This window comes from Pleuronectes platessa, chromosome 23, assembly GCF_947347685.1.
Source record: "Pleuronectes platessa chromosome 23, fPlePla1.1, whole genome shotgun sequence".
Classification (NCBI taxonomy): Eukaryota; Metazoa; Chordata; class Actinopteri; order Pleuronectiformes; family Pleuronectidae; genus Pleuronectes; species Pleuronectes platessa.
Window position 1 is genome coordinate 2,612,566 of NC_070648.1, and position 27,088 is coordinate 2,639,653.

General features: G+C 45.4%; 1 protein-coding gene across 1 annotated transcript in view; it reads right to left on the bottom strand.

Moving 5' to 3' along the window:
- trpc5a (transient receptor potential cation channel, subfamily C, member 5a) overlaps positions 1 to 27,088 on the bottom strand; it is a 56,407-nt gene that overhangs the window by 3,462 nt on the left and 25,857 nt on the right. The window contains 21 exon segments of the mRNA XM_053416673.1: positions 243 to 284; positions 2,385 to 2,594; positions 2,721 to 2,916; positions 6,692 to 6,813; positions 6,985 to 7,185; positions 8,421 to 8,560; positions 9,756 to 9,954; positions 11,292 to 11,429; positions 22,353 to 22,559; positions 22,967 to 22,995; positions 22,998 to 23,040; positions 23,042 to 23,083; positions 23,085 to 23,105; positions 23,257 to 23,319; positions 23,467 to 23,556; positions 23,558 to 23,584; positions 26,033 to 26,209; positions 26,211 to 26,252; positions 26,254 to 26,285; positions 26,498 to 26,570; positions 26,572 to 26,601. Coding sequence (XP_053272648.1) covers positions 243 to 284; positions 2,385 to 2,594; positions 2,721 to 2,916; positions 6,692 to 6,813; positions 6,985 to 7,185; positions 8,421 to 8,560; positions 9,756 to 9,954; positions 11,292 to 11,429; positions 22,353 to 22,559; positions 22,967 to 22,995; positions 22,998 to 23,040; positions 23,042 to 23,083; positions 23,085 to 23,105; positions 23,257 to 23,319; positions 23,467 to 23,556; positions 23,558 to 23,584; positions 26,033 to 26,209; positions 26,211 to 26,252; positions 26,254 to 26,285; positions 26,498 to 26,570; positions 26,572 to 26,601 — 2,124 coding nt within the window.

A 27,088-nucleotide genomic window follows, 5' to 3' on the forward strand; every position in this document is an offset into this window, starting at 1 on the left:
TTTGTGTGTGTGTGTGTGTGTGTATGTGTGTGTGTGTGTGTGTGTGTGTGTGTGTGTGCGTGTGTGTGTCTGAAACTCCAGGTAAACTGTGTTTCTCTGTGACAGCTTTTCAATCTTCACTTTATTGAATCCACGTCCTCAGAACCTCTGAACCGTTCATCAACACACGTCACTCCCGACACCCGAGAGCACGTTTTACCACAAACACACACACACACACACAAAAACACACACATACAGACCTGGTAGTGCTGGTTCTGTATCAGACTGTCAGCGTGTCGTTCCTGCAAAGATAACAACAAGATCATGTTAAAATGCGACGTTTCGGCACTTTTCACCAGAATGAGGCGAGCATACGGACGAGCAGAAATCATAACACCTCCGGCCACTAGGTGTCGCTGGAGCAGAGACATGGAAAGAGAGCTGGTGTGAAACTGACTGTACTCTCCGTAGAGAAGAGGGGCTGAGTAATGAACCTGAGTTAATCACTTCCCTGTCTCCTCTCAGTGGAGATGTGTCTCTGTGGAGAGCGGCGTCCTGCTCTTCATCTACTTTTCATCCGGAGTCAGAATCCTCAGAGCGACAGGAACGAGCAGAACACCGCTCTCCACCTCTTCACTCGATGGAGACGATACAGTCGAGAGGCTCGGAGCGTTCGCTGCGTTAAATTCGTTTATTCATCGAAGCTGCAGCGACGCACATGAAGAGCAAATGTGATTCATACAAAGAAAGATGAAGGAATTAGATTAACGACGAAATTAAAAAAGGATTTGATTTCACTTAAGGATTATTTGAGCTAGAAGCCAATTTAAATAATATATATGAACTGTAAGAGAGGTGTGTCAACTGAGAACAGCTTCTGATTCGTCTTCTGTACCTGCCTGCTGTCAAATACACACACACACAAACACACACACACACACAAACCTGCATTTCTCCTCCCCACAACTTCCTCTAACAATCTATCGCCTTCCTTCAGCCTCTTCTGAGCGATCATCGCCTTCCACATCTCACACTGTCAATACACACACACACACACACACACACACACACACACACACACACACACACACACACACACACACACACACACACACACACACACACACACACACACACACACACACACACACACACACACACACACACACACACTGCAGTGCGGCTCTGTGGACCCATGTGGGCTGGTTGGTTTATATAACTCATCTGACTTCAGCTGAGGTAAACATGCCAGCTGCACTCCGTGTGTGTGTGTGCGTGTGTGTGTGTGTGTGTGTGTGTGTGTGTGTGTGTGTGTGTGTGTGTGTGTGTGTGTGTATGGCTCCAGCACTGTGTTGATTCACTGATGTTCTCTCTGTTCTAACACAAACAGCTGATCTCAGGCTGTTGTTATTATTTATTCCTGTAAAGTCACATTATCCCGTCAGTGTGACCGGAGCCGTTTCTCTGAACTGAGTTAATCTGCTCAGATGTTTTATTCTCAAACCGAGCTCCTCCTGCCTCGTGCATTAATTATCCGTCTCTGCACCAAAAACACAAACAATACTTTATAAAATGATGAGATTCATAATTTTCCTCTGAAGCCTTTAATTGATAAAATGACACAAGCTTAGTGTAGCAGCTGTTCTGGAGCTTTTCAACACATCAAAAACATTTCCAGCAGATTTAGTCAAACGGTTCAACTTCTGTCTCAAATGAATCTGAGTCGTTTTTTACGACTTCGAACGTCTGAGTCCGTTTTCTGGAACTTTTCCTGCAGCCGTCAAAATGTCAGAGTGAATTTTGAGAATATAAAGCAGGAAAATGTCTGGAAGCTTCAAAGCGATCGAATAGTTTTCAAAATAGTTTTCCTGCTACGTATTTCAGCAAAAACATTTAAATGTCTTTACTCATATTATGTTTGTTTTTTACGATATTCTTATAAAATTCGCAGATATTGCACAATGTTATTATACAGCTATATATCTCTATAAAGTAAGATGCCACGGACACATTCGGTTTGTAAAAGAAATTTACTCATCTTTGATCTGTCAACATGTGAACGTGAAAAGGTGAGAATCTGAAAAACAAACAAACAGGAGACTTTATCTCTGAGCGGCGACGCCGACTAAAATATCTTCTCATAAATCTTCTTAAATTAGTATTTTTGCAGTTCTGAGCTAAACTATCAAAACAGACCCTGGTGTAGAAAAACCTCGGGAACTGTCGATTGGAAATGTTCTGAGTTTTGCGCCCCCTAGTGGCAGCTAGATAGACTGAGAGTTACAAACAGACTGCAGAGAATCATTTAAAAAGAGTAACTGTCTGATCTTTACAAGTCGAAAACACCAACACACAACAGGAGCAGGTGTACACAACGCAGGCAGTTGAATTGTCGCTCTCACCGTGAACTCTCGGAGGTTTTCACATTTGTGCGGCTCCTCCCCCGGCGGCGGGCCCCGGGCGCACAGCTTGTTGTGGAGCCAGCCCAGCAGGTACCACATGGACTTGGGGCTCGGGATGATGTTGAACGGCGGCGGCAGCGTTCCGCCCTCGTCGAAGTAGCTCATCCACAGCTTGGTGCGGGCGAACTTCCACTCGATGTCCGCGTGGTCCTGGGGGACGGGGGGGGGGGGGGGGGGAGGTTACGTGGTCAGCTCACAATAACAAACTCACAGACAGTCCAACAAACGTGGGGCTGTGGGAGGTTTCTTCAGATTTCAGTGTGATGTGCGACTCACGGCGATGAGCTGGTAGGAGTTGTTCATCATGGCGATCAGCATGTTGAGCAGAACCACCAGCGAGATCACGTTGTACGTCCCGAACATGGTCGCCCCCACGAACTCGGTGAACTCGTGCCGCGCCTTCACGTTGGTGACGTACAAGTTCAAGAGGCCGAATATCGACCAGAAGAGCGACTGCAGCGTCTCGAACAACCTGAGGAGACAGAAGAAGAAGAACTGAAACTTTAAACTGACAGAGAGCGAAGACACATCTCGAAATGAAGGGATCAACTTTTAATCAGAACAAATAATGATTTAATGTGACGTAAAATAATAAAAGATGCACCTTAAGAAATCTGGCAATAACCACTTGAGTTTGAAGAAATTAATATTTGAGATGTTCACAGAGATTTTCAGTTAATATCACATAAATCAAATTATTAGGATCAATGACAAGTGCAACAAATGGATCTTGATGGAAAAAAAAAAAACTTTTCCTTTGACTTAGATCTGGTGAATTCTCGTCATTTTGATTTCTGTGAACCTCAAAACGATGTGAAGGATCAAACTCTTCTGCAAAAAACCTTCAGACAAACATGTTATTGAAGCAGAAGAGAAATCTGTGAAGACGTATGTTCACTGAAGAGTCGGCCTGATGTGATGCTATCTGGATGAGACACAGGAAATGAGCCTGAAAGCAGGTGAACGTTCAATCACGCTCGTCCCGTCTGAACAGAACAAACTGTCCTCTGCTGATTCTGTTCTTCTCCTCTCAGAACTTCAGCTACAATAACATCATCTAACGAGTCCCTGAGAAAAACCCTCCGAGTGGAAGATAAGAGCAGATCTCTGGAAAACGGTTTCATTCCGGCGAGCGTCAGGTGGAACCGATGAAATATCTACTCTCAGATTCTTCTGGCTAAAACATAGACGTGGAGTTTAAAACCCTTCAGGAGGCGTCAGACCGAGATGAAGTCATTTTCTCGTAGACTTCTCTAGAAACAACCAGTGGAGTCGCCCCCTGCTGGTCATTACAGAAGATACAGGTTTCAGTCATTTCCTCATGGGCTCCATTTTCAAGCCCCGGGTTAGTGTGGACATAGATTTGTACAGATGTAGCCTGTCCTCCGTCTGGTTACATCTCCCCCCCCCCCCCCCCCCGGTCCGTCCGTCCTGCGTTCTTCTCTCTGTCGTGGTTACGGCGGCGGTTACTGAATTTTTGATGAAGCAACAATCGGCGGCGAATGAGAAGAGACGTTTTGTCTGCAGGGTTTTTATATTCGTGCCGCATGTAATATTTAACGCTCCTGGAATTATTCTCATCGCAGCGTGTGTGTGGGGGGGTCTTAATTTACTGCATGTGACTGATGCTGCGGCGCCTCCATTAGTGCACATGTGTGTGTGTGTGTGTGAGATGAATTGTGTTTCTATGAGTGTGTAAGTGTGTGCAAGGGGATGAATGAGGAATGGAGCAATGGAACGGGGGGGGGGGGGGGGGGGGGGGTTGATGAATGAAGCAGCTGAGTTATGAAACAAGAACAAGTGAAGGACAACAAAAAAAAGGAAGTTGGACAAAGAAAACTAGACAATCTCTCTCTCTCTCTCTCTCTCTCTCTCTCTCTGTAACCTTTGACCTTTAATAATCTCTTCTATTCCTAAATTAATTATTCTCATCTTCACCCAGTCGTCTCTTCTTATTCTCCTCCTCCTCTTATCTCCTCTCGACACTCGTTTCTGATCTTTTATCTCCTCATACGCCCTCTTTCCTTTTTAGCCGTCCGACCTGCTCTATCGTTTCCACTGCTCTTTTCTCCTCTCATCTCATCTCGTTCTCTCCTCTTCGTCTTTTATTTCCTCATCTCCTACCATCAGAAAGAGAGAGAGAGAGAGAGAGAGAGAGAGAGAGAGAGAGAGAGAGAGAGAGCTAGAGATAGAGAGCGAGAGCGAATCTAGTCTGAAGAGTGTGAGAGGAGGTGAAGGATTATTTACAGCATTTGTGTGAAGGCAACGAAAAGACAGCGTGAGGAGGACACACACACACACACACACACACACACACACACACACACACACCAGGCAGCGTGGTGTTAAACGATCTAACACATTAACGGTGATAAGTGTGTGAAGTACAGATGAGCGAGAACAGGAGGGAGGAGACACCTGAGCAGGAAACAGGAAATGATCCTGTGAGATCATAGCTCATAAATGTTGATAAGTGTGAATAAGAGCGACACAGACACAAACACACACACACACACACACACACAGAGGAAATAATCCATGCATTGTAAATTCATGAATGTTGATGCACGGCTGCTTCGCCCGTGGGCCTGTGATCGCTCTGTTTGCATAATGCACCGTGTCAGCCGTCACTGAGCGACCTGCTCGCAGCGTGAGGCTGATTTACTGATCCACCGGGAAAAACAAATTTAACTCCTTGTTGTGTTTTTGTATCAAAGGACAAGGAAGTGATTTATTCATCTATAAAGAGACAAAACTTATATTTTCTATTTTGTTGACTTGAATAACAAACCGTTAGCACGTTAGCCCGTTAGCCCGTTAGCACGTTAGCCAGGTGACTGTTTTCACGAGTTTTCATCGCTGTTTAATGCGTAGAGAGAATAAAACTTGAATTCATGACCTCATCATGTTCTGTCCCGAATAAAAAACACAGTAAGTTGACTTTGAACCAGACGAGTCACAGCATCACATATTCTATTTTGTCAAAGTTGAAAATGCCCTCAAAGTGTTCGGCTCCGACGGTTTAACCCAGAAGAGTTTCTGACGAGAGAGAAGAAGTTGAACTCTTCTTGTTCACGTCTTCGCTGCAGAACCAGATTGAATCAGTTCAGTCTCAGAGCGACGCTGACCGAGGGATGAAATCCACAATCTGCTGGCTTCACTTTCACCACAGAAAAGACTTCAAGGCTCACAGCGTTCTTCAGCTTCTTCTTCTTCTTCTTCTTCTTCTTCTTCTTGTAAGAGTACGGGTCAGAAAAGATTCTGTTAATACCGACGTTGAGGAGGTTGATGTTTTCCCTTCTGCTAGTTTGTTTATTTGTTTGTTTTTCAGCAGGATTACGCAAAAAACTACTGAACAGATTTACACGAAACTTGGAAGAACTTATATTGGGGGGGGGGGGGGGGGGGGGGGGGGAATCTAGGAATTTCTTTTATCTTTTTGTTTAACATTTTCCCACAGAATAATTCATGAATCTTGATGAAACTAGAACTGAAGCCCTGTGGTTGTTTGCCTTCACCAACCAGTGTAGTTTGAGTCTACATGCATGTTTTCCAGGCTCATTCGAGTCCCCTGTGACCTTTGACCTTCAAACTCCCATCAGTCCATTGTTAAGTCCAAGTGAACGTCTGTGTCAAATATGAAGAAATTCCCTCGAGCTGTTCTTGAGATTTCTTGTTCACAACAACAGGACAGAAGGAAATCTGAAAACATAAAACCTCCATAAACATGAGACTCCTTCTTCTTTTCAACGAGACAGTTTAAAGATGAACTGATATTTATTTCCTCGCCGTCTTTTCATTGTTCTCAGCTCTTCTCTGTAATGGAATCGATCACTAATCAATACGACTATTATCTAAAGCAAACCACTGCATCATCAATATTCAGCCCAATGACTCGGATTGGATTCCACCCTGCCTCCCTCAGCAAAGAGTGTGTGTCTGTGTGTGTGTGTCTGTGTGTGTGTGTCCGTGCTGACAAATGAGCTGTATTTCACACTCGGCCTCTCAATGCGCTCGACCCTGGTTTCGTATCCAGGTTTAAAAAAAAATCTGTTGACTCCACATGAGGAAAGAAAAATCCCATTAACATTCTCAACAAGTCGAAAGATTCTACTCGACACAAGAAGTCGATTCCATTTCATTATCTGCTGCAACGGAGCTAAAGAGCAGAGTCAGTGCAGCAGCTACACACACACACAGACACACACAGACACACACTGGCAGTTAGCGTGACGGAGGCTACTCACGTGGAGAAGGCGTTGTTCTGCCTCTCACAGCGGATGCCCTTACAGTTGCTGGGTTCTTCTGACGCCTTGGTCTCGTAGTAGAAGTACAGCTGGTTCAGACCGTTAGCGAACGCCAGCAGGACCTGCGCCATAGAAATAGAAAAACTAGAAATTACCACCCTGTTGTTTTATGTGTCCAACAACGGGTACAGTTCCCAGTCACCGTGACCTCTGACCTCTGACCTCGGACACCTAACCAGTTAATCAGGGAGTCTGAGTGAACGTCTGTGACAAATTGAATGAAAAGTTCTTACCAGACAGTAGATGAAGAGAAACTTGAGGATGTCCAGCAGCATCCTGCCCAGGGAGATCTGCAGCGGCCCCAGGTGGGAGTTGGCGGTGAAGAGGGAGATGAGTCTGAGCGAGCTGAAGATGTTGGCGATGGCGAACAGAGCCTCGGCGATGAGCGTCGGGTGCCACATCTCCCACTCCTCCCTGGGACGGGAGGAGTTATACTGGAGGGAGGAGGGGGGGGGGGGGGACAGGAAGACGAAGTAAGAAAGAGAGATTTTATTACTTATCGTTGTGAAAGATAATAAAAAGTGTTACAATCTTGACAGACAGTTCACACACGATCCAGATGAGATCTCTGATATCATCGTTATCTCTGAGCAGCGACGGGTCCAGGACACGATCAGCTGAGCACAAGGATCTGTCTTTTGTTTCCTCCGTCAATCTCTCCGACTGTCTGACTTTAACTGTCTCTCCAGCTCTCACTTAATGCGCCCATCGCCCCACAGCTGTCTGTTTTACGGCCTCTCTATCTCTCTCTCTCTCTTTCTCTCTCTCTCTCTCTCTCCATCCCGTTCCCACCATCTTCCTGCACATCTCCAGGCGTCCTCCTCATTCTAAATTCAGCCATTAAGACTTCCACAGGACTTCTTGTCTTGTTAAGTCTGCCTCTACTAGCATCACACGAACACACACACACACACGCACGCACACAGACACACACACACACACACACACACACACACACACACACACACACACACACGCAGTCAGATACAGAAGCATGCACACAGATGCACACTCATTAATTTATAGACTCTTGCACCTTCTCTCATATGCAGTCTCTCTCTCTCTCTCTCTCCCTCTCTCTCTCTTTCTCTCTCTCTCTCTCTCTCTCTCTCAGAGTTTTGGGATAGACGTTCAGCTCTTTACAGTTTTTCTAAATATATATTAAGACAAAAAATTAAATAAGATACAAGCATGTGTATACCTGTGTGTCTGTCCATGTTCATTTATATATGTGTGTATAAAATCCTTTGTGTGTATGTACGTGAATATATGTATGTATGTGTAAATATGTATGTATATGTGACCTGTGTAGGAGGAGCACCCGCCACCGTCAGTGACTCACAGCTGCCGCAGATGGCCCAGCCGTCTGGTGTGTGTTTGTGTGTATGTGTGTGTGTGTGTGTGTGTGTGTGTGATTTGTTCTTAATAAACAGATAAATCTGGATGTGGATGTTCTCAGTGTGCAGTTAAGTGTTATTACAGTTGAAAGCTGTTTCTGTTAGAAAGAGAAAATGAGCATGAGCATCAAAGTGGAACTGATGTTTGAAGATCAAATCATCTTAATCATAAGAACTAATATCTTTGCATGTTGCTGCTCAGCTCTCAGCTCAGAGCAAAGACCTCTGGGAAATGGACGGACTCCTCACAGGTGTGTTGGTGTGACCTTTACCTTGACGTAGGCCACTATCTTCAGGGATATCGTGGCCAGGTACAGGGAGTTCATGGCGAAGTCCATCAGGTTCCACCAGTCGTGGATGTACTCTGTGAATCCCCCGTCCCACATCTCCTTGATCTCTGCCCAGATGAACCCTGAAACACACACACACACACACACACTGCTGGTTATTTACACACACACATTCATGCATGTACGAGTACACCAATGTCACACATCAGTGGTTTGTGTTTGCTGGGTTTCTGCTCCGTGTCAAAACTGTGGTTGTAGGTTTTGGCAGCAGCTTCAGGCGGAAGAGAGACGACATATTTGTTCTGTGCGACTGAATCTACACAAAGTCAGATCATCAGTTGTTTCTCTATTTCATCTGTTCTTCACAGAGAGAAATCTGTAAAGTGAGATTAGATCAACTCAACATTACAACCAACAAATAAAAACCCTTGTTACCTTCTGTTAGAAGGAGGAAGACAAGATGAAGATGAAGGAGAACAGATGGTTTTGTATGTTTCTAAGTGATGATGGTTATAGTTTGGAAATGTCTGGTGTCAGCTCTGTGAGAGAATATGGAGATGTAATCAATGGTTTTCAAACCCACTCCACCCCCTCACACACAACCACCACCTCCTCCACACACACATACACACACACAGACACACACTCCTCTGTAAAGGCCTCTCGATGGTCAGAAACCACAGATACATTCATTTCAAATCTATTTTTGTCTTCACAACATTTAAATGTTAAGTTTTTCTTGCAGCTCTCGATGCAAAGAAGAGACAATGAGTCATTGAAAGAAACATATTCTCAGTCTGGACCTCCACCATCTCCCTTATTTCTACCTTTTCTTCACCATGATAATTGCCTCCACTTCACTTTACTCTTCCTCAGATGTGGACTGGAACATTTGAGCTGATCAAATTGAGCTCAGGCTGGTTACCATAGATTCACGTCCTGTCTGGTTAACCTGCTCTCGTACACGGCCACGTCATTAAAACGTAAATGAAGAAGTCTGAAGTAGTTTGCCTCTAGATCCAGCAGAGGGCGCTCAGCTTGACCTTTATACATCCCCCCTTGACCCAACAGTGAAATAAGTCAGTTAGGTTGTATTAGCTCAAATTGGAGGACGTTAGAACTGGAAGAAGCAAACCACAGCTGGATGACGGTGGAAAGACAAAGTCACAGATGAGGCTCGGCTGAACCTCCAGATGTTCTCAGCAGCTGAGGTCTGATTCGTTTATCTTAAAGTTCTTTGCAGCTGAAGCAGAAAATATACAATTAAGCTCAAGTGAAAGTCTTCTCAGAATGGATGAAGCGTGAACAGCTACATACCCAGCACCCAGGGGAGAATCATCCACTCCACGATGGTGGGTGGGGGCCCCTGCATGTGGAGGTTGGTGCGGGCGATGTGCTGCGAGGCGAGCAGCAGGAGGAAGAGGAAGGTCAGGTAGGACGCTGTGTGGCAGATGAATTTGATGAAGGGCTTCTTGATGAAGTTTCCCAGGGCGCTCTTCGGCGCCAACAGGTAGATCTGAGAAAGAGGAGGAGGAGGAGAGATTTGACATCCATTTTTTTTATGCTAAGTTAACCTTTGAAAAAAATAAATTGTAATCAGTTCATCCATGAATGTTTGGTCCAAATTTGAAAGGATTCTCTGGAGGTGTTCTTAAAATATTGTGTTTACAAGATGAAGGTCACAGCGTCCTTTGACCTTTGACCACCAAAACCTAATCATTGCGACCTTGAGTTTACGTGAACGTTTTTACCAAATTTGAAGAAATTCCCTTGAGGCGTTCTTTTGATATCATGTTCACAAAACAACGGACAACCTGGAAACATAATGCCTCCGACCACTGGGGGTCACCGATGTGGTGGAATAAAAAACAACCAAAGAAAGACGATTCGAAAGAGAGGAAGGGAAAGCGACAGGAGATGAAGATGAACTGATTCTTCCATGAATGAACTGCAGTAACCTCATTTCAAAAGCAGCTGCATGAGACATAATGAAGGAGGTTGAAGCATCGTCTTAAACAAAAGAGGAAAAACAAAGAAGAAGAAGAGGATCACATCACACTCAGACGTGTCGGGTGATGTAACCTGTAATGAATGATAACTTTCTTTTTTTGTCTACATAAGAAAAACAGTGACAGCGTCTTTCTCGTTTCACCGAGAAGCAGGAAGAGAGAAAATAAACGAGTGTAGAGAAGATGTTCATGTTCAGTCAGCCGACACCGCGTCTCTTCATCTGTCACATGTTGTTGTTGTTGTGGTGCTGTTTACTTGTTGTGCTCATCCTCACTGCTGGCAAACTCTCTCTCACACACACACAAATAGACACACTCTCCTTCCTTGGTTCCTTGTTCACTCCCTCCTTCAGCCACACCTCCAACCTTCCTTCCTTCCTTCCTTCCTCTCTTAAAGTCATATTTTCATATTCGTCTACTTTCTCACAGCCGGTGATGTCATTGAAGACTTATGATGACCTACGCAGGTAAAATACAAGTCCTTCCTCACGGACCAATCAGGATGAGAGCAGCCAAACATTAACGTGTTCTATATTTTTCAGTGTTTTCATAAAAATGAATGTCTCTGCTCCTAAATAATAACCTCACTCCCGAGTGCCGTTTTTGTTTCATAGCAACAGTTCCTCCAATAAACAAAGACTTTGGCTTAATTGCTGCCTGGCAAGAAATCTAGTTTGAGCTTCCTTCCTCCTTTTTATGTTTCCTTCATCTTATTGTCTTTTAAATGTCTCTCAAAATCATATATTCATCATCTCTTTATTCAAGGCCAGGAATCTAAATCCAAATTTCTAATATTTTATCTGTAGCCCTATTTCTCTCATGTGAAGTCTCCCCCCCCCCTCACCAGTGAGAAGACAGGAAACAGGAGTCCGATGATGAAGCACGTGACCAGTTTGACCACCCAGTGTCGTCTCCTCCAGCCCGGGAAGCCGTCGTACCACAGCGTGGCCAGAAGCTGCTGACAGTTCGGCTGAGCCACGAACTGACGAGAGAAGGAGAAGAAGAGATAGAGAGAGAGAGAGAGAGAGAGAGAGGCAGTCAGTAAACATTTCTTCTTTGTCATTAAATAAATGAGTAGGGTTAGTTTTGCGTAAATCTCCAACAACCAATCAAGTTGCAGGAAACATGATCGGCATTGGGAAACATATCGATGTCAGTGTTGACCTTTGACCTATATAAGATGTCATCTCAACTTCATCACTTTGTGTAACTATGACTTTAAAAATAAACTTCATGTTTAGAATATTCCATCCCACTTCTTTTCTCTACGATTTAACGAAGCATTTAATCTCTTGCTCTCTCGTCAAGGTTTCTTTCCTTTCCTGCCCCCCCATCCTTCCTTATTCCCTTACTTCCTTTACATCTCGTACTCTAAAAAGGCTTTAGAGACACTATCTATCACCAATGTGTGTGTGTGTGTGTGTGTGTGTGTGTGTGTGTGTGTATATTTTCCATCATGATAAATGAGGTGAGTAAACAACCAGCTCAGTTTTTCACACCCACCTTCACAAGGACACTCGGCCGTCATCAACCAAACATTTAGCTAAAAGCTTAACGAGGCAAACTGCCAGAAACCTGTCGGGACGGCGGCTCCACCTGTCAATCACTCACGACACTGTGAGTCTGAACAGTTGGTGGCAGCGGCGGCGACAGGTTTCCAGATTTCACCAGGAGCGTGGGCTGGTTTCATATGTAAGTAAATGATCCCGGCTGGTTTCAGTCGGACAGGAGCTGATCTGAGGCGTCACATGGTCTGAACACGAGCGTGGATCCTCAAGGGTTAATTCTCCTGCTCTCAAACTAAAAGACCAAGCTCCTGCACCTGATCCAGGGGATGTTATCCACGCACTGTAAATAAAGATGGAGGACGCGTTTTCAACTACACCAACTATCCAGAAATGAAGCCAATATATCCTGGATTCAAACGCTGCCATCTTGCTCGACCAGTTTGATAACGATAGTCTCATAAATGGGGGAGTTATGCATTTGCTTTAACTGTTCATGTCGCAGGTTCAGGCGAATGTAGCTCTAACTTCTTAATAGTTGACGAGAATCGAGCATCTCACGCTAATCGTTAACAGATGATCTCATTTAAATTTTCTCCAAAAACCGTGATACAAAATGTTTTATGGTCAAAAAAGATGGAAGACGCATCACCACTTCTTCTTCCTCTCCTCCTTCTCTTCTCTAATTTCATGTTTCATCTCATCCCTTCTTCTTTTCTTATGTATTTCAGACCTGAACCATCTCATTTCTTTTCCTTCTCGCCTCCACCTCCTCCTTTCCTCCTTCCTTCCTATTATTCCTCCTCCAACTCTTCCTTCTTTTCTGTGCTCTAGTAATTTTCCTCCTCCTTCATCACATCCTCTTCCTTCAGTCGTCTACTTCTCCTGTCTTTCCCCTGCTCCTGTCTTTTCCTGCCTTCCTTCCTTCCCTCTCTCTCTCTCAATCCCTCGCCCAGCTCCGGTTTGGTTTCTTGTTGCTATGGCAGCAGTATGCTAATGAGCGACCTGCTTCCTCTCTCTCCTTCTCCGGCGGTGAAACGTCCCGGTCCGGGTCCGTCGCCCCGACCAATCAGAGAGCCAGATGAGAACGGAGAAGATGAAAACCAAAACCACCGGAGGGAACAGAGATTTTTTTTTTTTTACTTCTTCATTCTGAACATTGTGCAACATCTTTGCTCAGGTTTCATCAAAGTGTCCATTTTAATCTACAAGCCATGAATCAGCTGGAGTTGTGTAACACGCGGTGGAAGCTGCAGCTGGTGGGTGGAGGCGTTTCACCGCCACTGGTCAGCGGAGCAGCAGGATTAATACACGGTTTGAATCCAGGCCTCTGTGTTTCCCTGAATGAGGACGGAGTGGGAGGCGGGCAAGGTCAGCTGACCTCCGTGACGAGTGATGTCATCCTCCTGTCTGAACGTCACTGCAACGAGACGGGGGACAAATCGAGGGACACGGGGTCTCTCAGGCACTTTTATAATGTCACTGGGACACAATCCTAACAGGAGATTCTCTTGGTGACGCCTCTGGACGGTTATCTCACCAGGCTCCGACGGGTTCTAAGAGAGAAACACAGCTGCACTATAAACGGTCGATACAACTGTAAATCGTCACTAATCACAGCGGTGAATCAGAGACCAGCTGACGGGGAGAGATTTGCTCGCTCACGTTAAATAAGTGCTGCTCATAACTTCAGTCCCACGCTGCTGAAGGGGATAGGGACAAACCCAGAATGTGGATTTACTGCCCCTGTGGTTATCTGCCTCCACCAGCCAGGCCAGTTCCAGCCCCTGCAGGCGCCTTCACAATATCACACTGTGACCTTTGACCTCTGAAATCTAATCAGTTCATCTTTGAGTCCAAGTGGCAACTGTTCGAAATTTTAAATAAATTCCCTAAAGGCAGACTTGAGATAACATGTTCAACAGGTTTTTGTGAGACCACGGTTGACCTTTGACCTTTAACCATCTTAATCGAATCAATCTGAACAGTCGAAGTGGACAGTTATTTGTACCACATTTGAAAGGACGCTCTCGTTGTAAAGATCACGTCATTCTTGATGTAATTACACCCGAACCACCAAAATCAAATCACTTCATCCTTGAGTGAGAGTGAATGTTTGTGTCAGATTTGAAGAAATTCCCTCCAGGCGTTCTTGATTTACTGACGGACGGAGCGATGGAGGACCTGGAGCCATGATGCCTCTGGGTGCGGAGACATTAAAAGTATCTTGAATCACTAATGAAAGCAGCCGACAGACGATCCCCTCTCCTGACACAGAGCAGGATATTAGGCCGCTGCTATGAGAGTGCAGAGGCTCGGTGGACGTGCGATGACTCATGTTAACCTCCTGAATGGAGCAGCAGCCTGCGGAGACGCCACGTGAACACGCTCTTACATTACATTTGCATTTCCGCTGCTGCAGCAGGTTTCATGGAGCAGCGTTCAGAGACTCTACAGGTTCCACTCGACACACAGAGCGAGGCTGGGAGGAGGAGGAGAGAGAGAACCTCAACGTCTTTCATTTCATCCCAGAGACGCAGTTTGAAAATCTCCATTTCCCCAAATGTGACAGTATTCTGTGGATCTTGGATCAAAAGCTTTGTTCTGTGTTCTCAGTGTGTTTATCATAGACTGTATATGAGTCGCTGCTCTGCCTCGACTCGTCAGGCTTCCGTCTGTCTCTTGTGTTCGTGTTCAAACATTGAGACGAGCTTCTCCAAACACTTTCCACAAACACACTATCTTCTTAAATGGAGTTGTATGTTGCGTTATTGAGTTTGAACCGTCTCTTTTTGTGTCTTCTTCTTGGTCCATGTACCATTTGCTAACATGGAGGAGGAGGGGTTATGACCTATACTGCTGCCAGCCACCAGGGGGCGATTATCACACTTCTGGGGGCTGTAATATTGTACATCTTTATTTACAGCCTAAATAAAAATGCACTCCTCTACATAGAAGGTTTGACTAATCAGATGAATAACCACGTTTGTGTGTTTGTGTGTGCGTGCGTGCATACGTGTGTGTAACCCTCTAATTGAGGACACGTGTTGATAGATTAATTAAAGCAATAATTCATTTGGACGCGGTGAGTAAAACATGAATAAAGGTCAATATATTAGTCAGCTGCTGCGGCAGATTATTGAGCCGCACACACACACAAATATACACAAACACACATACACACATACACACTCCACATGTATAATGTAGTGGAGTGGTAATGTATAATTCAGCCGGACTGCAGGTATCACAGGCGCAACAACAACCAAAAAAGACCTTTAAATTATTCAAACGCACAAACAGAAACACACAGTTTGTAGAAAGACACACAAACACACACACACACGAGCAGCCAATTCTCTCACGCACACACACATTAAAGTTTCAAGGGGGTTTATATCGCAGGTTAAACGGAGGTTAGGCGTCGATAACGAGAGAAGTCTTTTCGCTCTTCAATCTGCAGCTGAGGAGACGGAGCGAGGGAGGATGAAGAGGAGGAGGCGGAGGTAAATAACGAGCCATAAATGTCAGTGTGATGTTGTTTCTGTCACTTTTTACCGGCTGCAGGACTGAGAGGAAACCGGGGACAAGGTCGGGGGGGGGGGAGGGAGGAGAGAAGGGGAAACCGACGAGGAGACGATGACGGAGGTAAAGAGAGAAAAAAGACTAAAAATAGGTTTGAGGTAAAAAAGACTAAAAGATAAAAAAGATGCAGAGTCACACTCGTCAATCAGAGGAAAGTCAAAGGGTCAGTTCCTGTCGTCTTTCCTCCTGTTACCTTCCCCTCCCCTCAAAACAACTCCATCTTCTCCCACGCTTTTAATATCTCTCTCCTTCTCCCTCTCTTCTCCCGCTGATTGCTGTCATTTATCAAAACGTCGCACAAATTGTGTGTCCCTGTAAAACCGGCTCCTCTCGTCTTCCTCCACTGTTTCCTTTCACTTTCTTGTTTTTTTTCCGAGCTTCACCCTTAAACCTCAAAATCAACCTCCACTCCACTTCTCTCCAGTTAATTTTCATTCCCAGTCTCTCTCTCTCCATCTCGAGTTTGCTCTACATGAAAAGCAGAAAGATGCCGTCCTCCCCCCCCCCCCCCCCCCCCCCGCTGCATGTGACTCACTCGTTCTCTCGCTCACTCTATTTCTGTTCTGGTTTCCTCTGTTCCACCTCTGCACCTCGTTCTGGTTTCCTTTCCTTCATGTGTGCGCTCCACCTGCCATGTCAGCTCATAACCATCCGTCTGTCTTCATCGCTTCATCCCTCTTTCATCCCTCCTGCTCTCTCGCTCTCTCTCTCTCTCTCTTTCTCTCTCTCCTACGGGTTTCAGCATCTGATGCGTCCAATCGAAACGCTCAGCCGACTCTCCAGCAACTTGGCCGCAACAAAGAAAAAACGCACTTCCTGAAGAACAGGGGGGGGGGTTGTCGCAGGTTTTGATGCAGCTGATCGTTACACCCTCACCCCCTCCGGGCGATGTTACTGCAGCATGTGTGTGTTTGTGTGCAGAGACTTAAAAGCAGGGCAGCGGATTCCCTCCGGACTTTTCAGTTTCACTCAATAAAACTTCACTTAGAGCCATGTGTGTGTGTGTGTGTGTGTGTGTGTGTGTGCATGTTTATCTTTTCACTGCTCTTTCGCCTCAGCTCTAATAAACACTAATGATCCGTGTTAATAGAATTCCCCTTTTAAAGGCAGCTTGAATTATTAAAGGTGCCGTAATAAAACGTGAATATAATCTTCCACATGTGAATCAGGCTCGTTCACAACAGCAGGAGAATGTGTGTGGCGTTGAGGTGGAGGGGGCGGAGCCTGTAGAGCAGCAGGACGCCAGATGTATGACATCATCTGTGAACTAGAACGACGCTCACCAGAGCAAATAACTTAAATAACAAAAATTTAATTTCTCATGTTGTTGAGGAAAAGTGATAAAAAGAGTTCAGTCGAGTAGTTTTTGTGCGATTCTGGTGACAAATAAACGAATAAACACTCAAACCGAAACGAGTGGAAATATAATAAAAAATGTAATAAAGTGTTTTTTCTCTGAGCAGCAGAAGAGAAGATTGTTTTTTTGTTTTACTGGACGTCAAACAAATAAAAGCACGTCTCTGTTCACTGTGTCCACGGAGGTTTTAGGGTTGAGAGTCACAGAAAAACTAAGTGTTTCCAAATCATATTTCATGAATAAGAATACAACGATTATTTAATTCCTTCCATCAATGTCAATGCAAATATAATCTTTTAAATCACCTTTTTAAAAACTAACCATTACCTTTTGTATTACCTTGTCTGTGGATGTTTCTGAATGCAGCGTTTGAAATGTTTAATTTCTGTATTTCTTTTTAACCTGATCCTATTTCCCTTAGTCCTAAAAAGTTTGAATAAATAAAGTTTAAATATATATTTTTAACTTCTAATCACAGTTCACATGTAGAGTATATGATCAGTGATGTCAGGGTAGATAAATAAAACTAAATAAAAGGGGTTTGGTACGTAAAACTTGATTAAGATGAGAAACATCAGAGTCTCATACAATCTTCTCCACTTTGTGTAATTTCACATTTGATTTCCACCAAATTCTCTCTTTTTAATATTTCTCCTTCTCTTCTGTCGCTCCTCATTCTGTCATTTTTATTTCCTCTCCTCCTCCGATCTTTACTCGTTCCTCTCCCTCTTCTCTCCTTCTCATTTCTAAGTTATATATATTCATGAGAACTATTTCTGCGACAGGGCGCTACACGCAGTCCGTTACGTCCTGTGTGTCAAACAGCCAATCAGAGAGTTTATTTAGGGTTTAAAGGCCCGGGGCATGATGGGTAACCCGAGGCGCGTGTGTGTTCCAGTCCGTAACCTGAAGTTACCTCTGTGTTATGTAACTCATCACACTTTCATCTCCCCTCCTCCGTGCCCCTATTCTCTCACTTCATCTCTTTCTGTTCAGTTTATCACAGGAAAGGTTGATGGTCAGATCGATAACCATGGAAATATCGACAGAGAGGAGGAGAGAGAGGAGAGAGAGGAGAGAGAGGAGAAAAATTAGAGAACAGGACAAGAAACGGATGAGAGAAAAAAAGATGAGAGGAAAGGATTAGAGGGGAGAGGAGAGGAAACAGGGAAGGAGCTTAGACAAGGAAAGGAAAAGATAAAAAGAGGACAAGAAAAAGTGGGGGGGAACAAGAGGAGAAAAGAGGAAAGGAAAGAAAGGAAGAGCAGAATGAGAGAAGGAGGAGCAGAGAGGAAATGAGATGAGAAGTGGAAAGGAGGAAAAGAGGAGGAAAGGAAGGAGAGAAACAATCAAGAGAAGATGAGACAAGAACACAGAAGAGGACAAAAGAGAAAAGATTAGAGGAGCGGAAGAAGAGGAAAGAACAACGAGAGGATGAAGGGATGAGACATGAGAAGACAAGATAACAGGGGAGCAGAAAAGAGGAGAGGTGAATGGGGAGGACAAGAAGAAAAAAGGAGGGAGGAGGAAGAGGAGGAGTGAAGGCGATGGAAAGATGGAGGGTCGAGAGGAAGAAGGACAAGCTGAATGGAATGAACAGATTTCCCAGGAGACAGAGACAGAAGGTTAAAAAGAAAAGATGGAGAGAGGGAAGAGAAGAACGAGGAGATGATGCAGGAGCATGTGGAATGCTGAGCTGGACTGTGTGTGTGTGTGTGTGTGTGTGTGTGTGTGTGTGTAGTGTGTGTGTGTGTGTGCATGTGACAGGGAGTGTGTATTGATCCCACAGAAACATGGAGAGTGTATCGGAGATGTAATTTGCACTAATCTCACTGGAGAACAGGGACGAGGACGACACACTCTTCACCACACACCCAAAGTATTATCTAATGTGTGTGCGTGTGTGTGTGTGTGTTTGTGTGTGTGTGTGTATGTGAGTGACACCTCGACCTCCATCATACAGAACACACACGGCAGCACAAACAAAAAAGAACACACATGCAGACGACAAATCAATGACAAAGCAGAGGAGCTGAGAGGTCGTCCAGAAACAAACAGACCAGAGGAGGAAGAAAAGAGTGGGAGAAATTAAAGAGAGGAAAAAAAAAAAGAACAAGCGAAGGAGGAAAACCAGGAAAGAAGACGAGGGAGAGACAGGTGAGACAAAGAGAGAGAGACAGAGAGAGAGAAGGAAGAAGGAAAAACACACGAAAGGGAGAAGAGGCTGAGATATGATGGAGTGATGGAGAGATGGGGTGGAGGGAGGAAGGAGAGAGAGAGTGAAGGGAGAGGAGGCTGAGATATGAAGTGATGGAGAGATGGGGTGGAGGGTGGAGGGAGAGAGAGAGTGAAGGGAGAGGATGTGACAGAGCGAGAGAGGTGAGGGAAGAGAGGTTTGCAGTTTGAGGAAGGCTTGTGTAAGTGTTCATCGAGGGTCTCCTGAGACGCACACACACACACACACACACACACACACACACACACACACACACACACACACACACACACACACACACACACAGACACACACAGACACACACAAAGCCACACACCCATTAAAGGTGTCTGGAGAGGCTAATGTGGCATCTGTTTGTTTGCCAGCATCTGATGTTGTCATGGTGTCCAGGGGGCTGTGTGTTCCTGTCTGAGTCCTCGTTCTAACCACGTTCACGTCCTCCATCTTCAATGTCTCCGTCTCCACTGTCTCTGTCTTCACTGTCTCCGTCTTCACCAGCAGCTCCAGGGAAATTCAAACGAGACTAGACGACCAAACCACAGTCAGATCCTTTTAATTATACCTTTCTTTCTATTTCACGATATCGGACTGAGACATTCAGGGGAGCTGATTTCCATCATGGCCACCGAGTCACTTCCTGTTTGTCAATTAGTCTTCAAATTAAAAGTACAAGTTGCCGTGATGCTTTATATCAAGATGAATTCAGAGCTTTTGTACCAGAACATGTAAAATTCCACATAACAGCGTGAGAACATGGAGCATCTCAGCAGTAGATACTTGGACTCATTCTGTCCATATCTTCTATTCTAGCTCTCTTCCTCCTCATCCCTTCATCTCTCTCTCTCTCTCTCTCTCAAGCTCACACCTCCCTGCCCTTTCCTGTCTTTGTATATCTCGCCCCTCAACCGTCTGAAAGTGTCTTATTAACCGCCGGCAGATCTCTCTCTTCCTCCCTGCTTCCATCTCAGCTGCTTCTCACTCCTCACATCTCGTTGGAACCCCTTATTTCCTCCTCCACCCCCCCCCCCGTCCCTCCTCTCCTCGCTCTACATTTGCGAACACGTCTCGTTCCTCCGCCGTCTTCACAGCGCCGCGGGATGTTGTGAGAACCGCAGACTTTCTACTTTCCGGGCGAGTCACGCTCAAAGGACGACTCTGCCGGAGCTGCAGCCAATTATACCTCCCAGCAAGGTGTAGTGGACGGCAGGCGCCAGAGAGGCAGACAGCTCCTCCGAGTATCCATGAGTCATATGGATCGGAGGAAGCATGGCGGATATTTAATTAGTGTTTTACTATCTGCGACTGTACAGGGAGGAATACTTGAACTTGTGACCGAGCCGTGGAATTATAATAATAAAAGAACGATCCCAGGAGTTTATTCGGATCTAGGAAGATATTGAAACTGTAAAAAAAAATGTTTCGAAACAATTTTCATCCGAGAAAATCTTTATGTAACTTTATGCAGACGACAATTCGGATATATATGATAGGAGACTCACAGGATGTAAGTTTCATTCTGATTCATTATTTTGACATTTAAGCAATAAAGCCTATTATTTGTTGGTGAAACCATCTTAGGAACCACCGCCAATTTTATATGTGTATATATTGGCTGATATATCGGTATTGGAAATGTTTTACTCCATAATCCATATATATCAGGCTCTACTGTACAGTGTTTGTGTACATAATATATACACACACACACAACTCACACACACAGAGATAAATACAATGGACCTAAACCTCGTTCACCACATGTGTCATAAAATGTCCTGGTGAATAAGACAAAAGGGTTTAAGCTGCAAAATGAACGATTTATCTAAAGCTTTTAGAACGAAGTTAAAATATAAAGTCAATTTATATGCTAATGTGTACAGTCATCTCCTCGTGTGTATTTATGTATTTAATCATCAGCGCTGTCACTGCTGCTCGAGGGCAAGTAAGCAGATCTCATCCCATTGACCTCAAAGTCCCTCCAGACAACAAGGCCCTGCTCCATTCATCCTTCTCTTTCTGACCTTCCTTCCTTTCCACTCAGGATCCTCTTAAATCTTCACCTAGGTCAACACTTAGCTCCCCCCCCCCCCCCCCGTGTAAAAGATGTGCTTATATTCCTCGAAAAAGTTTCCCTACAGGCTGTTTGAGGATATCCTCGACAGGTGAACTCAGGAGTGTGATGAGGATGATCGCACCCAGCAAAAATAGAAACCTGCTGCAAATCCGTTGACCTTTTGACCCCTGAGATCGTCCCTACTTGAGGACAACACGTCACCGCTCCATCTGGCACTTCCTCCGCCGATCGACTCTCTTCAGATCTTTACCTCCGTCACCTCTCGTACTCGAGAGACGGAAAGCACTTCAACTCCCGGCACTTATGTCTCCCCCCCCATCCATCTACATATCCACCTCTGGCTGCCGTCATCACTCCGCTTTGCCCTTTCGCTCCCGCCTTCATTCTCTGGAGACAGCAGTGAGCAGACAGGCGGACGGACGGCGAGAGACGGAGATCGCCTCGGGAGGTTTTTCTAACTCTGTTCTCTTCTCTAACTCCATCCCATCAAATCGTCATCTCTTTCTCGCTCATGCGCTCCCTCCATCCCTCCATCTCTGCATTTCTTTCTTTCTGTCCCATTAAATCTCTCTTTCACGTCCAATCGCTCTTTCTATCCGCTCACACTCGTGCCGGCTCATCGTCTCACTCAGTTCCATTCTTCTCCTTCCTGTCCCGTTCATCCTCCCTTCTTCTCCACATATCTTACCCTCTCACTCACCCTCCCTCTGCTTCCACTCTGTCTGTTTCTTGTGTTCTTCCTCTCCTTTTTTACTCCCCTGTCACAAGTGCCACGAGGACAGCGAGTCCCTCTAACTGCTCAAAAATATATGTTGTCGAGCAGGATGGTGTGTGTCTGTGTGAACTGATATAACTCGGGCAGAGGGTTCTAGTCAGTTCAGTCACTCATCTAGTGTTTCCAACCAGGCTCATCCATAACCATCCTTGACCCCAGTGAAGCTGCACATTCATAAATGATAGAAACAAGCACACGTTTGAAATGTGCTGTAGTCACAGTTTTTTGCACAAACACAACATCGCCATTGACACACAAACAAACAAGTTGCTTTAAAATGTAATTTCTCTCATTCACTGAAGGAAAACACAGTAGTTTCAGCTGGATGGCTGTTTACGTCTGGTCTTTTCTAAAGAAGCATGAGAGTCCCTACCTCTTTTTGGTGATATTTAATGGCCAGTTTGAGTTTGGCCAGGTCGTGGCACTGCCTGGGGTCCAGCTCCTCGCTCTGGTCGTTGTCCCTGTGGTTCAGGATGGTCTCAAGTTCTCTGGAGCTCCGGGCCTGGTCCAGGAGGTCTTTGGCGAATCGTTTGCACTGCTGGGACAGCTCCTCGTACTCCTGACGAAACTCATTCTCCACCTGAGAGCAGGAAGATGGGATAGGTCAGAGTTCTTAGCCTCAGATTATTAAGGTGGAATGGCCTCCTCTCTCCTGCTCTGGAGAACCGCTGGGTAAAAGCAGACAGTACACAGTAACTCCGTGGTGCACAGCTCTTGGTAAAGGAAGCCCTAGAGGAAAATTAGCAGCATATGAACGAATGTTAAATCCACAGAGGACTTAACAGCCCATCAGGTTTAGGATGAGACGTCCCTCCAGTAAAGTCCACTTTGATGTTTGGAGAATCGAGGAGGACTGAAGATTCTCTAGAGCCTCCTGCAGTCGACCAGTTGTGACAAAGTGGGAGCGTCTCATTCAATTTGAGGGAAATCTGTATATTTAGGAAATGGACAACCGGCAGAAATCCTGAGTCTCCTGCTCGTCTGTACCTTGCTGAGCTCTTTGAGTTCCCAGCCAGTCTGAAGGCCGTGAGGATGGGATCCTCACTGGACAACGCGATGAGGGGAGGGGGAGGCCAGAGCCTTGTAGATGTTCAGTCGAGACCGAGGAATGCCGAAGACTGTCCACCTACAGGAGGACGCACAGAGAAATGAGAGGACAATAAACGGTTGTCTTCTATGTTAATAGATGTGTAGTTTAATCTATAGAATAACAAATAATAGTGATGTTTTTCCAGTCGGCTGCTGAAAGTAAACAATGCAGTGTAGTTATGACTCACCTCTGAACTGGAGACGCACTCGACACAGTCACATCGTATCTGGTGAGGTCTGGGAATAGTGACCTACACAAAAAAACAACACAATACATCATCACAGCCGATATCTAATCAATGACATCATTATTTATTTATTTAATGCTCATTTATTCTATAAATCTTCCTAAACAGATTGAGGTGTAGACGGTAACTTCTGTATCTCAGCTTCATCACCTTCCGCTGGACGAGCAGCTTGATGATCTCATAGTTGTTGGTGTGAGCAGCGAGCATGATGGGAGTTATGTCGGGGGTGAACTCTGAAAAACTGGCTGTCCATCATCAGCGAGGGAACCTGGAGAAGACCAAGGAAGAAGAATAACGGCCCCCCCCCTGTTAACGCGACACGTGGAGGACACTGATGGATTCTTGTCTCTAATAATAAAAATCTCAGTTTAATATTGTTTGTGAAACCTCCCTCATTAGTGCGACAGTAAAACAACTGATAGGAAACAGGAAGAACTCGAAGCACAAGGCATTAGCAGCAGGATGAATCTAATTAAACCCACTTGAGTCAGAATGAAACAAATTAAATAAGCACAATAAAACTGGGAAACACGTTTACTGCCGCGGAGCTTTGTTTATCTGCTGCAGCCTCGTGACACATCTCACTGATACGAGTCTGAACCGGTGAAAACCAAACACTCGATCGCCAGACACCTGAAGAAGGAGGGACAGGAGCAGACTTGAGGAAGAGGAGTGAACGAGGGAGGAGGAGGAGGAGGGGAGGAGTGGAGCAAACACGTGTGGACTCTCTTTCATCTCTGGGAGGGAGGATGAAGCCGAGTGCTTCTCCTCATCCTCTTCATCTCTCTGCCGCTATCTCCTCCGTCACCTCCTCCTTCACCTCCTCTAACCCCGTCTTTCATCCGCTCTTCGTCATGTCTGTCTTCCACCTCCCTCCCTCCCTCCCTCCCTACCTCCCTCCCTCCCCTTCCCTACCAAAGCCTTTTTCATCTGATCTCTCTTATTTTTTCCGGAGAGTGTGAAAACATCTGTCACCAACTTGACAACGAATCACACACACATACACACACACACACACACACACACGTACATCTAAACAAATACAGATGAAAATTATCTATTTACAGTAGTTTGAGTTGAATTAGTTTTTATTTGGGTTATTTCTCGAGTGAAAAGAGAAAACCCATGAAGAGACATTTGAAAGTTCTTGTTTTCTTCGCCTTCAGATCTCGACCCCGGTCCTGAGAGTCCGACTCAATAAAAGTTTTTAATAATAATCAATAAAGTTTCAGCTGTAGCACCTCTCGTCATTAAAAAATAACAAATAAAACAAAGTAACAAAGGAAAACACAGAAAACCCAAAGTCATAAATTCACATTGAAAGACACACACACACACATAGACACACACGCACACTTAAATCCTTTTTTCACACACTTCACACATCAAAAGAAAAGTGAGAGAGGGAGTCTGCGGAACACGTCCTCATTTGCATATCTCTCACTCTCTCAACGTTACTCTTCCTCCCTCCATCACTTTCTTCTTCTCATGACCCTACTACTGACAACATCTCTCTCTCTCTCTCTCTCTCTCTGCTCATCTCCCTCCCTCGTTCAAAACAAACTCTCCTTCTCTTGGTTTTCGAAGGCTCGGGACAAAAACTTTAAGTTTTACTTTCATAAACGACCCAGAGGCCGTTTTTTTAACACTACTGTGGATACTCTCCCCTCCATTTCGAAAAAAAAGCTCCGTCCACATGACTCCAATTCACAAAATGTCTCCATCAAGATGAGACAATTATACAAACACCAACAATAACTTTCTACTTTTGACCTTTCAGATACTCGGTCGATATCGTTTCTTAGTGTCGCTTCAAGAATCTTCAAAATGACAGCGAGAACTTTTCTGATTAGAAATGTAAAGTCCCTGCTGCTCCTCTGTGTGTCTGTTATCTTACATTTTGACAGACTGCAGCACGAGGAAAGAAAAACGACAGACCAAAGTGTTTTGTGTCTTTAATTATAAACATGATGAGCACAGACCCACGGGGGGGGGGGGGGAGGGGGGACACAGCAGCTCCATCACCTGCTCATCGAAAACAAAAGGATAAATGATTCTCTCTCAACGTGGAGGTGAAGGAAACACAGAACCACAGCGAGGACACATTTGTTCCCGTCCTCGTCCAGCTGAGAGCGGACCAAGAAAAAACCTACCCACAATCCTCTGCTTCGTCCAAGGGTTGGTTGCCATGGCACCGTGGCACCTCACAGCCTCAGACGGTCCAAAAATTTATGTAAAATAAGACGTCTCTGTTTCTCTTTCATTTAAATATATCTCCTTCTAACCAATACACCCCCCCCCCCCCCCCCTCCATGTCCTCGGATCTCCTCTCTCTCTCTCTCTCTCTCTCTCTCTCTCTCTCTCTCTCTCTCTCTCTCTCTCTCTCTCTCTCTCTCTCTCTCTCTCTCTCTCTCTCTCTCTCACTGTCTGTCTCTAAATCCTGTTTCACAGTTTGTCTATAAAACAAGCTGTTTAATTTCCCTCTTCAGCAGAATCACAATGAATTACCCCCCCCCCCCCTCCACTCACACACACACACACACACACACACACACACACACACTCAATATGGCACACGGTCATGCATGAATGCGCCCTGAATGCCACAAATTAACATACATCCATGAATCCATTTCTCTCTCTCATTTGTTTAAACACAGTCGTCCACACAAACACAAAGACACACACACACACACACACACAGACACACACACACCTGTTTCTCTCCGCTGGGCCTCCTGTGTGACAGCAGCAGCTCCACGGCGCCCACCACCTCCTTCCTGATGGCGTAGAGCAGCGCGTCTCCCGTGTGGATGCCGTGGTCGAGCAGCAGCTCCATGATCTCCAGGTTCTCGTTCTCGATGGCGATGAGCAGCGCGCTGCGGCCCAGCGGGGTCCAGACAGTTCACGTCCATGTTGTAGTAGACCTCCGCCTCCCCGGAGCGCGTGTTTGACCCCCGCATAGTCGCCTGGGGAGGGAAGAGGGGAGGGACGTTATGACGGTTGGTGTGTTTACCCTGGACTTGATCCTTTCACCAGATTCCAGAAAACGTCCATAACAATGACATAATCCTGATTCATTGCAGGACCATGTTTGTGTGTTTGTGTTCTTTAGTGTCACAAAAAGGGAGTGGAAAGAAGTGATGGAGATGAAGATAAAGAGACAGGTGTGTGTTTGTACCTTTCTCCACAGCGGTGAGGTACGCCCTCTCCTCTGCAGACAGCTCCACCTCAGCCCTCACGATCTGCAGGGGGGATGCGGTCGCGGTACGGCGAATACGTCGCCTGCAAATCCAAGAGAACAACAAAACAACAACATGACACCGGTTACACGTCTGTTGAATCAACACTGACCCAGTGAGAGGAGAAGGAAGGAGCTGAGTGTTTCTGCTTCCTCCTTCACAGAGGACAGGGTTCACAGTTGAAGTAGTTAAAAATGGTTTAAACAAACTTTTCAGATGCTCAGTTTGTGCAGCTAATGGCCTGAAACTGTAAATGTTCTACTCTCACTGTCAAGAGGCAAATATTTCTCTGTTTATTTGCTAAGGAAAGTGTAACTCAGTCACTTTCACAGGCGGTGGTGTCGTTTTTCATGCAGCGCTGGATATTTTATAAACCCTTCAAAACGGCCGAGGCGCCACCATCCGTCATCGCCTCCGAGCCGAGAGACGCACCGGTCGCACCCGAGAACATGAATCATGGCGGCGAAGTCACCATGAAGTTCCAGTGAGGAGCGGCGGAGGGGTGACGGTGACACGCTCACGGCTGATTT